This window comes from Hyperolius riggenbachi, chromosome 11, assembly GCF_040937935.1.
Source record: "Hyperolius riggenbachi isolate aHypRig1 chromosome 11, aHypRig1.pri, whole genome shotgun sequence".
Classification (NCBI taxonomy): domain Eukaryota; kingdom Metazoa; phylum Chordata; class Amphibia; order Anura; family Hyperoliidae; genus Hyperolius; species Hyperolius riggenbachi.
In genome coordinates, this window is record NC_090656.1 from 227,283,146 (window position 1) to 227,296,506 (window position 13,361).

Here is a 13,361-nt window from a genome sequence, read left to right on the forward strand (position 1 = left end):
CTTCTTCCTTCCAAGGTAAGTACCCCATAGGGGCTTTTTTTGTTACAGGTGTGCTTTACAGGACACCTGTACTGACTCCATAACTGTTTAAATGCACATTTTCCTAATACTTACCAGTGTGGATGGGCTCCCCTCTTTTGCTCCACCCCCCCCCCCCCCCCCTTTGTGGTTTGAGGCAGTCATACAGAAAACAAAGGAGCAGCACATGCTCTGTCCACTCCATGATCCCTGTAATTTCACTCTCTCACCTGGCTAAGCACAACAGTTACATTGTGTGGGCATGCCTGCTTCAGAAAGGCTGCTCGCACTTGAGCAGAACTTCTAGGATGCATGTCCAGAGTGCTTCAGTCAGTGGCGGGCTGGCAGCTGTGAATAGCCAGACGAGCGCGTGAAATTACAGGAAGTGCGGAGTGGAGAAAGCATGAACCAATCCTTCATCAAACAGAGGGCGAAGTGGCACGACAGAAGGAAGCTCCATTAAAGAGGACCCCCAGTGGATGTCAGGATACTATACTCCACATGCTGGCATGGGTAATTTCACACTTTTGCTGCCAGTTCAAGTGTGCTTTAAGATCTTAAACCAAAGTCTAGTTGCGCTCTCAGATTGTTTCAAAACTTAAGGCCGGCCCTGAATAAGAATGAACAATGTGGAAGGCATACAGAAGGAAGATATGAGACTAGCGTGCAGCAGGCTCACCTGTGCAGACCTTCAGTGTTACAGGGCTGGACTCAGTGGTGGTATCCGCAGCTCTCGTGTAGACGCTGAACAGATAAGTCCTCCCCGGGGTCAGTCCGCTTATCGTGGCAGATTCAGTGGTCACTATTGTGTCATTAATATGTTCCGATGTCGTTGTGTTGTTTGTCTGGACTCTGTAAGTGTAGGTGGCCTGATATTCAGCTGGTTTAGCCCAGCTTAGAGGCACGGAGCTCACTGTCACCTGGCTGCTGGTTAATGACGTCACCAGCATCGGCTCTGTGAATATAAGAGAGAAAACATTTCTTACATTGGATGAAGTTATCAGAGGTGATTGTGCTTATCAAGTGAGGTGTCCGGGTAATGACTTTGGCTGAGAATGGATGTACATGGCAACACGGTAGCATAGTGGATAGCACTTTCGCCTTGCAGTGCTGGGTCCCTGGTTCGAATCCCAACCAGGGTACTATTTTCACAGGGGTTGTATGTGTGCTTTCCCCTGGCCATTCCAAAAACATACAGATATGTTAATTGGCGCTAGACTATGATACATACACTTCATGATACATACATAGATATATGACTACGGTAGGGATGAGATAGTAAGCCACTCTGAGGGACACTTAAAGTGAACCTTAAGGCCTCGTTCACATCTCCTCAGCGCAGATGGCCGTGCGATCACAGCACAACGCATACGATCGCGCACAATCTGCGCTGCTACTTGCTGCGCTGCTGATCCCATGCATTGACAGTGATGGGTCAGCTCTGTGCTTATGGGCAAAATGCAGGCAGCAAAACGAAAGCGCTTCATAGCGCATCATACTGCTGCGCAGAGCAGTAGATGTGAATGGCAGAAGGGCTGCCTACACCCTTCTGCTGTTCTTGCATGTCAGCACGACATACGCGCTTCCAAATGCGCACGCAAGAGCGTATGATGTGAACGAGGCCTAACCAAGAAAAAGGTTTCACTTACCTGGGGTTTCCACTAGCTCCCTGCAGACGTCCTTTGCCCGTGCCAGGAAAAACCGATCCTTCAGTCCCCTGCAGCCAGCCAGTTTCATTTTTGGCAACTGGTTACTCTCCGAGTCAGTGAACTTGCGTCCCTCAATCGCGCTCAAGTCGCTGTGGCCATCCTGCTCATGCGCAGTATGCCTGCCATGAGCAGGATGGCCACGGCAAAGGGTGCACGATCGAGGGACACACGTTGCCAGGGCCACGAAGGCGCACTGGCCCTGTGACTGACTATTCGCTGAAAATGAAACTGGCTGGCTGCAGGGGACCTGAAGATCGGTTTGTTCCAGCACGGGCTCAAGAGGACATCTGCAGGCGACTGGTGGAAGCCCCAGGTAAGTAAAACTTTTTTTTCACTAGGTTAAGGTTCACTTTAAAGGGAACCTAAACTGAGAAGGATATGGATTTTTCCTTTTAAAATATAATACCAGTTAACTAGAAATAATATAGACATTGGTTTTCTGCAGGAGACTCACTTTAAAGAGGGGAAAATCCCCCACTTCCCAAGCAAAAAATATGAAGCTTGGATAAACAATGCGAACCCGCTAAAGAAAACTTGTGGAGTCTCTATTGTCCTTATTAAGAAGTTGGGCTTTTTGGTGGATAATATCTATAAAGATAATGAAGCAAGATACCTGATTGTTACGGGAAAGATTAGGTAGGTCCCAGTAACCCTGGCTAATATGTATGCTCCGAACAGGGGACAGGTTAAAGCTATAGAGGAATTTTTGGATCAAGTAAAACAAAAGAGTAGGGGAATAATTATTATTGGAGGGAACTTCAATCTGGTGATGGACCCTGGGTTGGACAGCACCGGGGGAATGGGCGGCATCTCTAAAAGAGATAGGGATAGGTTTGCTGACATAATCACATACCACAAGCTGATAGATGTTTGGCGTTTCTATAATTTGGGATCAAGAGACTATACTTATTACTCACAATCACACAATATGTTTTCTAGGTTGGATTGTTTTTTGGTTCCCCAGGACCAGCTCCGTGATACAATAGATGTGAATATTGGGGCATGGACCCTTTCGGACCACGCACCAGTAGTGCTGACCATTAACGGGATGGGCATAAATAATAAAACTAAGATTTGGAATCTGCAGAAAGACCTATTAAAAGATGAAACAGTGGCAAGGGAAATTCAACAAGCAAATGTCAGGAAAGATATTATGGGATACTGTAAAGTGTGTACTCAGAGGTATATTCATTAAACATCAAGGTAGAAAGACTAGAGATAAAAAAGTAAAACTAGACAACCTATTACAAGAGCTAAATAGAAGTATAGTAGGGTGAACACCGCTCCACTCCACCAGTTCCTTAATAGAGATGTCGCGAACGGTTCGCCTGCGAACGGTTCCAGGCGAACTTTGGGGGTTCGCGTTCGCCTGCATCAGGCGAACTTTTGCGGAAGTTCGATTCGCCCCATAATGCTCTTTTGAGCAAAACCCTCCATATCACTGTCAGCAGCCATATTATTGCCAAACACACTTCTCTCACTGCTGGAGGCCCGCCCACCCTCCCTCCTCCAAGCAAGGTCCTTATACCATTTGACTCAGTTGTCTGCCTACACTAATTAGTTATGGGACAGCTGCTACACACTCTGCTAGGGAGATTTTAATTAGCCTCTTGTGGGTCTCCTCCTCCCACCTCCCTCCTCCCACCTCCCACCTATTCCCTCCTCCCTCCTACCGGAGGGAGGAGGGTCTCTTCTGCCAGGGAATTATACTATTTTAAAAATCAGTATACATCATACCATGGCTGGGAATCGAACCCAGCTCTCACTGTGTGGTGGCCAAGCCACCCTAACCACTGTACCACTACAGTAGTAAGTGAAGCTGGTCTAAAATTTACCATTTATGCTCAATGCAATAGAAACAGGTTGCTTACAGGGAACCTTAACTGAGAGTGATATGGATGTTTCCTGTAAACAATACCAGTTGCCTGGCAATCCAGCTGATCTTTGTGACTGCAATAGTGGCTGAATCACACACTGAAACAAGCATGCAGCTAATCCAGTCTGACTTCAGTCAGAGCACCTGATCTGCGTGCTTGTTCAGGGGCTGTGGCTAAAAGTATTAGAGACACAGGATCAGCAGGCAATTCAGGCAACTGGTATTATTTTAAAAGGAAAAATCCATATCCTTCTCCGTTTAGGTTCCCTTTAAGGATTTGTAGCATAAAAGCCAACTCACATTGGCTGGGATTTGAACCTGGGTCTCACTGTGTGGTGGGCATGCACCCTAACCACTGTACCAACTGAAGCTGGCCTAAAAATTACCATTTATGCTCAATACAAGAGAAAAAGTAGACAAGACAAATAACATTTATATCACACTTTTCTCCTGGCGGACTCAAAGCACCAGAGCTGCAGCCACTAGGGCATGCTCTATAGGCAGTAGCAGTGTTAGGAAGAGAGAGAGATATGAATCTACCTGGCTATCTGGGGTTCTCTTTGGACAACTGTTGAACACAAAAGAGAAGGCCATGTCTGGCTACATATCTGTAAGCAGTGGCTGCATGGTGTAATAGTTAAGGGCTCTGCCTCTGACACAGGAGACCAGAGTTCAAATCTCAGCTCTGTCTGTTCAGTAAGCCAGCACCTATTCAGTAGGAGACCTTAGGCAAGTCTTCCTAACACTGCTACTGCCTATACTACTGTAGTGGTACAGTGGTTAGGGTGACTTGCCCACCACACAGTGAGAGCTGGGTTCGATTCCCAGCCATGGTATGATGTATACTGGTTTTTAAAATAGTATAATTCCCTGGCAGAAGAGACCCTCCTCCCTCCGGTAGGAGGGAGGAGGGAATAGGTAGAAGGGTAGGAGGGAGGAGGAAGGAGGGAGGTGGGAGGAGGAAGGAGGGAGGTGGGAGGAGGGGACCCACAAGAGGCTAATTAAAATCTCCCTAGCAGAGTGTGTAGCAGCTGTCCCATCACTAATTAGTGTAGGCAGACAACTGAGTCAAATGGTATAAGGACCTTGCTAGGAGGGAGGGTGGGTCCTCCAGCAGTGATGTGTATTTCACTCAATCAGGTGTGCCTCCAGGTATTAGAGCTCTTGAAACTGTTTTCTATCATTTTTCTAGCCAGTAGAATTTTTTAAAATTTAAAAGTTCGCCTCCCCATTGACGTCTATTGCGGTTCAAGAACTTTTTCGCGAACCGAACCTTTTGCGGAGGGAAAATCGGAGGTTCGCGACATCTCTATTCCTTACCACAGTGCTCGACCTGGATAGCAAACCCACAGTCAAAGGAACAAAGAAGGAAGGGTCCGCACTTGTCAGTAGGACGTAAACTTTTATTATGGACGTATCCAAAAACAACCAGGCAGGCATCAAAAAGCCGACATGTTTCGGACTGTTAGTCCTTAATCATAGAGCTAAATAGGTTGGAAAAATCCCTCAAAACAAGGCTGGAAGGAACTGTGCGAATAAACTGGAATAGAGTTAGGTCCGAAATCAACAGATTATTGGATGGTTTCTGCATGAAACAATATACAGATATTATGAAAAAATATTGTTTGGGTAAAAATAGATCAGGAAAAATGTTAGCATCTTTACTGAAAAAAGAAAATAGTATAAAGCCAATTGTAAAGATTAACCACTTAATGACCGCCTAATGCCGATAGGCGTCGGCAGGTCGAAGTGGTGTTTCCATGGAGCCGTTCCATGTCAGTTCACGGAGGGTGTCTCTGTGAACAGCCTGCGAGCCTCCGATCGCGGCTCGCAGGCGAAATGTAAACACGCGGGGAAGAAATCCCCTGTGTTTACATCATAAGGCGCTGCTGTCGCAGCAGCGCCGTAAAGGAGATCGGTGATCCCTGGCCTCTGATTGGCCGGGGATCGCCGGCATCTGATAGGCTGAAGCCTATTAGAGGCGGTACAGGACGGATCGCCGTCCTGTGCCGCCCATGGCGAGAGGGAGAGGAAGGGAAGGAGAGGGAGGGAAGGAGAGGGAGGGAGGAATATCGCTGCGGAGGGGGGCTTTGAGGAGCCCCCCCCCCCTGCTCGGCCACAGAGCGGCGGCGATCAGACCCCTCCCAGCAGGACATCCCTCTAGTGGGGAAAGAAGGGGGGGGGGAAGTCTGATCGCCCTGCCACAATCCTGATCTGTGCTGCGGGCTGGAGAGCCCACGCAGCACAGATCAGCCAATACAGCCCTGGTCCTTAAGTGGTTAAAGGATACCCGAAGTGACATGTGACATGTGACATGATGGGTATGTACAGTGCCTAGCACACAAATAACTATGCTGTTTTCCTTTTTTTCTTTCTCTGCCTGAAAGAGTTAAATATCAGGTATGTAAGTGGCTGACTCAGTCCTGACTCAGACAGGAAGTGAATACAGTGTGACCCTCACTGATAAGAAATTCCAACTATAAAGCACTTTCCTAGCAGAAAATGGCTTCTGAGAGCAGGAAAGAGATAAAAAGGGTCAATAGTTCATAGGTTTTAGCTCTGGCATACTTCAATGAATGTGTCATTAAGCAAAAACAATAAAACAGTTAAAACTTAAAAAGTAGATTTAAACATAAAATAGAACTGTGGAATATCTTAAAAAGTCATTTTTAGGAGAAGGAAGATAGATACAATTGTTTATTTCATTAATTTACTTTCGCCTAGGGTGTCCTTTAAGGATGACCAGGGAGACCTTCTTTTCTTAACACAAGATATGGGGAAAGTTTTCATGCAGTTTTATCAAAGACTTTATAATCTGATCCAGAGGACCCAGATAGCGATACGTATCAGATCGAGATGCCGGTTATAAGTGAAGAGCTGAGGGACCTATTAGAAGCCCTGATACGAGAAGCTGAATTTCTTGAGGCAGTTAAATTAACTACTAAAGGGAAATGCCCGGGCCCAGATGGCTACCCAATAGAATTTTACAATAGCAGATAGCAGATACGCTAGCTTTCCTTCTTTTGTGACACGATTAATGGGGACGGTCCAGGGGGTACGTTTTCAGAGAGGGTAAATGAAGCAATTATATCCTTAATACCAAAGGAGGGTAAAACCCTCCTCAATTGTGCAGATTACTGTCCCATTTCCGTAATAAATTGCCATGTTAAAGGAAACCTTAAAGAGACACTGAAGCGGAAAAAAAATTATGATATTATGATTTGTATGTGTAGTACAGCTAAGAAATAAAACATTAAGATCAGATACATCAGTCTAATTGTTTCCAGTACAGGAAGAGTTAAGAAACTCCAGTTGTTATCTCTATGCAAAAAAGCCATTAAGCTCTACGACTTTCAAAGTCATGGAGAGGGCTGTTTTCTGACTTTTATTATCTCAACTGTTCCTGAACTATTTACTTTTTCTCTGCCAGAGGAGAGGTCATTAGTTCACAGACTGCTCTGAAAGAATCATTTTGAATGCTGAGTGTTGTGTAATCTGCACATATTATAGAATGATGCAATGTTAGAAAAAACACTATATACCTGAAAATAAAAATATGAGAATATTTTATTTGTTGCTAATCTTCTAGTAATTATTCATAGTACACAACCAATTCACTATATCATATTTTTTTTCGCTTCAGTGTCAACAAAAAAAAATGACTTTTACTCACCTGGGGCTCCCCTCAGCCCCCTGCAGCTGAACGGTGCCCTCGCCATGTCCCTCCGATGCGTCTGGTCTCACCGGCGGCCACTTCCGGTTTGGCCGTCACCGGCCGACAGGCTGGGAACGCGGCTGATTATCCACGTCCCCGGCCGCAATAGCGCCCTCTATAATGCTATTCTAGTAATATAGCCACTAGATTAAGTGAGGTTGCGGAGTTGGTTCTGGGGGAACAGCAGGCGGGCTTTAGAAAACAAAAGCACATAAGTGACAATATCTATGCAGCAATCAATGTGGTGAATAGATGTAGAACTAGAAAAGAAGAAGCTATATTCTTAGCAACAATAGATGCCGAGAAGGCTTTTGATAGGTTATCTAGGAGGTTTTTGATAAACACCTTAAAAAATTGGGCTTGGTCCATCATTTACAGGAAGAATATTTAAGTTATATAATAATCAATTGGTTAGAATTAAATTAAATGGTCACCTATCTCATTCTTTTGGAATCCGTAACGGTGTGCTACAGGGGTGTCCCCTGTCCCCGGTGCTGTTCAACCTGAGTTTGGAACCATTGCTTAGAGCTATCCAGTCCGACCCACGAATAAAGGGTATTAAGGTGGGAGATACAGAAATAAAAACACTAGCTTATGCAGATGATATTTTATTGACCCTGGCAGATCCTCAAAATTCTCTTAACCTCCCTGTCGTTTTGGACGAGCTAGGCTCGTCCAGAGACGCCGGAGGTCACCGCTCAGGCCCCGCTGGGCCGATTTGAATATATATATTTTTTTAAACACGCAGCAAGCACTTTGCTTGCTGCGTGTCCTACCTGATCGCCACCGCTCGCAACCGATCCGCCGCGATACAGCAACCCCCTCCCCCGAGACCCCGTGCGCTGCCTGGCCAATCAGTGCCAGGCAGCGCTGAGGGGTGGATTGGGACTCCCTGTGACGTCACGATGTCGATGACGTCACGACGTTCGTCGCCATGGCGACGGGGGAAAGCCCTCAAGGAAATCCCGGACCGGGATTTGCGGCGGCGATCGGAGGGGTGGGAGGGATGCCGCAGGGAGGGGGGAATCATGTAACTTGCGCTAGGCTAGCTACATGATAAAAAAAAAATGTGCAAAAAATGTAGAACGCCAGGCAGGTTAAAGAATGCTTGGAGTGGTTTGAGCTTTATGGGAGGGCAACAAACTATAAACTGAATTAGCAAAAATCTATTATTTTAGATGTGGGCTATAGGCCACAAACAAAAGGGGGCATAGGTAAGTTTTCAAACTTTCATTGGGAAAAAGAGTCAATAAAATATCTAGGAATGTGTATTTCTGCACACACCAAAGATATATACAGTCATAATTTTAAGAACATAATAGCAGAAAGCAGAAGAGCATACAGGCTTGGGACCGGCCTATTTTTAATGTCTTGGGTAAAATAGCAATAATTATGATGATGATCCTGCCCAAAATCCTCTTCCGGCTACAGTGCATGCCAATAACCCTCCTCAGGAAATGGTTTAATGACTGGAATGCGCTCTTTCCGAGTTTTATATGGTCAGGAGTCCGTCGTAGGATGTCTTTCACCTTTGGTGAAATGGTCAGCTGACAATTTCACCACCTTCCATTGGTCCAGCACTTAGGGGTGGCGCTGGTGAGCGCTATGGTATATATACTGGGTGCTGGTCATTTCTCTGGTGTCTGGCGTTGCGATCACTACGTGGTAGCACTCAGACCTTGTCTGTATCTGTGTTCTAGCATAGTTTCCAAAGGTGTTGACGATCAAGGACCTCACACCTTAGCATTAGGAATATTGATCTGTATCATTTGTTATGACCTTTTGCCTGCCTGACTATCCCTCTGAACTCTGATTCTGTACCTTGCTATTTCTGATATCCTGTTGCCAAACTCTGCTCGTTCCTGAACCCTGTATTTGCCTCCTGACTCTGTACCTTGCCATTCTGATACTTCGTTGCCAAACTCTGCCTGTCCATTGGATTACGTATCTGTCTCCTGAATCTGTACCTTATCTGTCTGTGTGTTAACGACCTGGCTTGCCAGAGAAGGTTAAAAATGCGTGTAGAACACCCTCCCACCCCTTTTTAACACCGACTTTAAACATATTTTCAAACTCAATCAAATGTTGGAACCAAATAGGTGGGTTGTCCCCAATGAGGTCCTTGGCTTCGTTTCCTAGCTTTGGTCCAGCAAGAGATAAATCCTGGTATAGCATAAATAAACTGGATGGAGATCTGCGGCTAATCCACGTTTTTGGCAATGGGAATTTAAATATACAATCGATATTAGAAACAGATGACCTAACCCCCTTTGGCAGATACAGTTGACACATTTTTGGAGAAAGTTCTTAAGACAGGTAGATTCTTACAGGCAAGATATAAACTCATATGAACAATGGTTTTTGTTGAGAGAAAGATCATCTCACATGCTGCCGAAGGTCTACGGTCTGTTGGATGAAACTCTGCACAGGGCCCTCCCAAGGTATGTTGCTAAATGGGAAATCGAGGATGGAATAGGTTTGAATAATGAGCTATGGAAAGAGATCTTTAAAAAAATGTGGGTCTCATCTGAAACCCACATCCAATTAGCCCCGTATAAACTGGTAAGCAGATGGTACAGAACATCTAGGTGAATGTTTAAAATGGGACTGTCTGACAATGATTTATGTCGGAAATGTAAAAGTATACCTGGAACCTTGGCACATATGCTATGGGAGTGCCCTGTGGTGAATCAGTTTTGGGGTGTGGTGGAGAATTTTTGTAGGGAATACAATTCTTGTGAAGTTAAATTTCATAAGATAATGGCTTTGTTTGGAGATGAAAATAATAGATGTAGAGCAGGCGAAATACAGGACTCATTGGTGAATATGGGAATATCTATGGCACGTAGGTTGATTTTAAGGACGTGGAAAAGCCAAGGATCTCCATCCCTTCATGATTGGATGGAGGAGATGTCTCTTTCTGTAGAAGGTGAGAGAAGGGAGGTAGAGAATGGGTGTAACAGGATACTTCTTGGTTAACTCAGGAGGGCGGCAAGAATAGAGGTGTTCGTTGGAAAAATGGTATGGACTCATTAAGGGTAGATGGTGGTGGTGGGACTTGGAATGAATGAATGAATGTATCAATGAATGTATGGAAGAAGGAAGAGGAAACTGAATGAATTAATGAGGCAGGGGGGGATGGGGTTGTAGTATGGGCGAGTGGGTAGTGTGAGAGGGGGGAAGATAGGTTGTCTGAACAATGGGATGGTGGAGTGCATGAGAGGGTGTCTGTTGGAAGTAGAACGAATGGCTGTTAGTCCTACTTTTTTATAGAGATGAGGCATAGATATGGTTTAGTAAAGATATAGAAACTTATAAACGCAAACCATGATGCAAATCACTCCCAACATTTGGAAGGTCCTGCTGAAGCCAAGTTTTATGGTTGGGTCTGGGCTAATACGGCTGCTATTTGTTTTCTTCTTAAAAAGTTGCCTGACTCTCCTGCTGTCTCTTATACTTTAGCCACAGCCCCTGAACAAGCCTACAGATCAGGTGCTCTGACCGAAGTCAGACTGGATTAGCTGCATGCTTGTTTCAGGTGTGTGAATCAAGCACTACTGCAGCTAAAGAGATCAGCAGGACAGCCAGGCAACTGGTATTGTTTAAAAGGAAACATCCACATTCCTCTCAGTTTAGGTTCCCTTTCAGTGACATGGCTATGTACTCTGTGTAAAATGTCAACGCTATATAAATATAAATGTATAAATATATTAATAATAATAATACAGACATACCTCCCAACTTTTTGAGATGAGAAAGAGGGGCACTTAAGCCACACCCCTGCCACACCCCTAATCACGCCCCCATCACATCACTATTCACGCATACCATAAAGATGTCAGAAGAAAAATATATTGTTTTATAATTCAAACCACACTGGTCCTTTCTATCCTGGTTCAATTTCCTTCAGATTAACAATTTAAAATTAGTAATATATCAATTTAAAGGATGGGAATTACGTTTAGAGTCAAACACACACATTTTTAGTAAAGAAATATATATATTTACATAGAAAGAGGGACAAAGTCCTGAAAAAGGGACAAATGAGGAGGAAAGAGGGACAGGGCTCCCAAAGAGGGACTGTCCCTCCAAAAGAGGGACAGTTGGGTGCTATGTACAGAATATCTGAGGAACCCAGGGGCGTAGCAATAGGCCCTGCAGCGCCTGCGCCCGCGGGGGGGCCCGGCCCCCCCCTGGGGCCCGCTCGGGGCCGTTTTTTGGGGGCTGGAGGGGTGGCAGCATGAGGGGAAAGCCTTGCCCACAGTCGGCGGGGAGAGGGGAAGTTCCCCCCTCTCCCTCACCTCGGGGCTCTCCCCTCTGCGCCCCCCTCCAGCTAGTGAATGTGTGGGCAGCGGGCAGCAGTGGCGGCGGGATACATACCTTCTTCCTTGCGTTCCATCGCCGCCTTCTCGCTCTAGCGGCTGACGTCACTTCCGGAAGCGGAAGTGACGTCAGCCGCTAGAGCGAGAAGGCGGCGATGGAACGCAAGGAAGAAGGTATGTATCCCGCCGCCGCTGACGTCACTGCAGGGGGATTTTCTGGTGTCTGCTGCCCACATTACGATTTTCAGGTGACTGCTGCCCACATTACGATTTTCTGGTCACTGCTACCCACATTGTGATTTTCAGGTGTCTGCTGCCCACATTACGATTTTCTGGTCACTGCTACCCACATTGTGATTTTCAGGTGTCTGCTGCCCACATTATGATTTTCAGGTGTCTGCTGCCCACATTACGATTTTCAGGTGTCTGCTGCCCATATTACGATTTTCAGGTGTCTGCTGCCCACATTACGATTTTCAGGTGTCTGCTGCCCACATTACGATTTTCAGGTGTCTGCTGCCCACTTTATGATTTTCTGGTGTCTGCTGCCCACATTAGGATTTTCTGGTGACAGCTGCCTACATTGCGATTTTCTGGTGTCTGCTGCCCACATTACGATTTTCAGGTGTCTGCTGCCCACATTACGATTTTCAGGTGTCTGCTGCCCACATTGCGATTTTCTGGTGTCTGCTGCCCACATTACGATTTTCAGGTGTCTGCTGCCCACATTATGATTTTCTGGTGTCTGCTGCCCACATTGCGATTTTCTGGTGTCTGCTGCCCACATTATGATTTTCTGGTGTCTGCTGCCCACATTACGATTTTCTGGCCCACATTACGATTGTCTGGTAAAATGCTGCCCACTTTACAATTAATTTACAGTGAAACGCTGCCCCATTACGATTATTTGGCACCTATGGGGGGGGGGCCATCCAAATATTCGCAGGGGGGCCCAGTGGGGGGAGCGGCGGCGGCGGGGGGGGGGCCTCCCTGGCACTCACTCACTCCCTAAAGGGTCTCCCTTGCACTCACTCACTCCCTAAAGGGGCTCGCTGGCACTCACTCACTCCCTAAAGGGGCTCCCCCTGGCACTCACTCACTCACTCCCTAAAGGGGCTCCCTGGCACTCACTCACTCCCTAAAGGGGCTCCCTGGCACTCACTCACTCCCTAAAGGGGCTCCCCCTGGCACTCACTCACTCCCTAAAGGGGCTCCCTGGCACTCACTCCCTAAAGGGGCTCCCCCTGGCACTCACTCACTCCCTAAAGGGGCTCCCTGGCACTCACTCACTCCCTAAAGGGGCTCCCTGGCACTCACTCACTCCCTAAAGGGGCTCCCTGGCACTCACTCACTCCCTAAAGGGACTCCCTGGCACTCACTCACTCCCTAAAGGGGCTCCCCCTGGCACTCACTCACTCAATCCCTAAAGGGGCTCCCTGGCACTCACTCACTCCCTAAAGGGGCTCCCTGGCACTCACTCACTCCCTAAAGGGGCTCCCTGGCACTCACTCCCTAAAGGGGCTCCCTGGCACTCACTCACTCCCTGAAGGGGCTCCCTGGCACTCACTCACTGCCTGAAGGGGCTCCCTGGCACTCACTCACTGCTTAAAGGGACACCCTGGCACTCACTCACTGCCTGAAGGGGCTCCCTGGCACTCACTCACTGCCTAAAGGGGCTCCCTGGCACTCACTCACTGCCTGAAGGGGCTCCCTGGCACTCA

At 46.8% G+C, this 13,361-nt stretch overlaps 1 protein-coding gene across 1 annotated transcript in view; it reads right to left on the reverse strand.

Moving 5' to 3' along the window:
- Nucleotides 1-13,361, reverse strand: part of LOC137537962 (receptor-type tyrosine-protein phosphatase beta-like) — a 557,484-nt gene that overhangs the window by 59,333 nt on the left and 484,790 nt on the right. Inside the window, exon 29 of the mRNA XM_068259886.1 lies at nucleotides 698-973. Within this exon, the coding sequence (XP_068115987.1) occupies nucleotides 698-973 (276 nt within the window). The remainder of the gene's footprint in view (nucleotides 1-697; nucleotides 974-13,361) is intronic.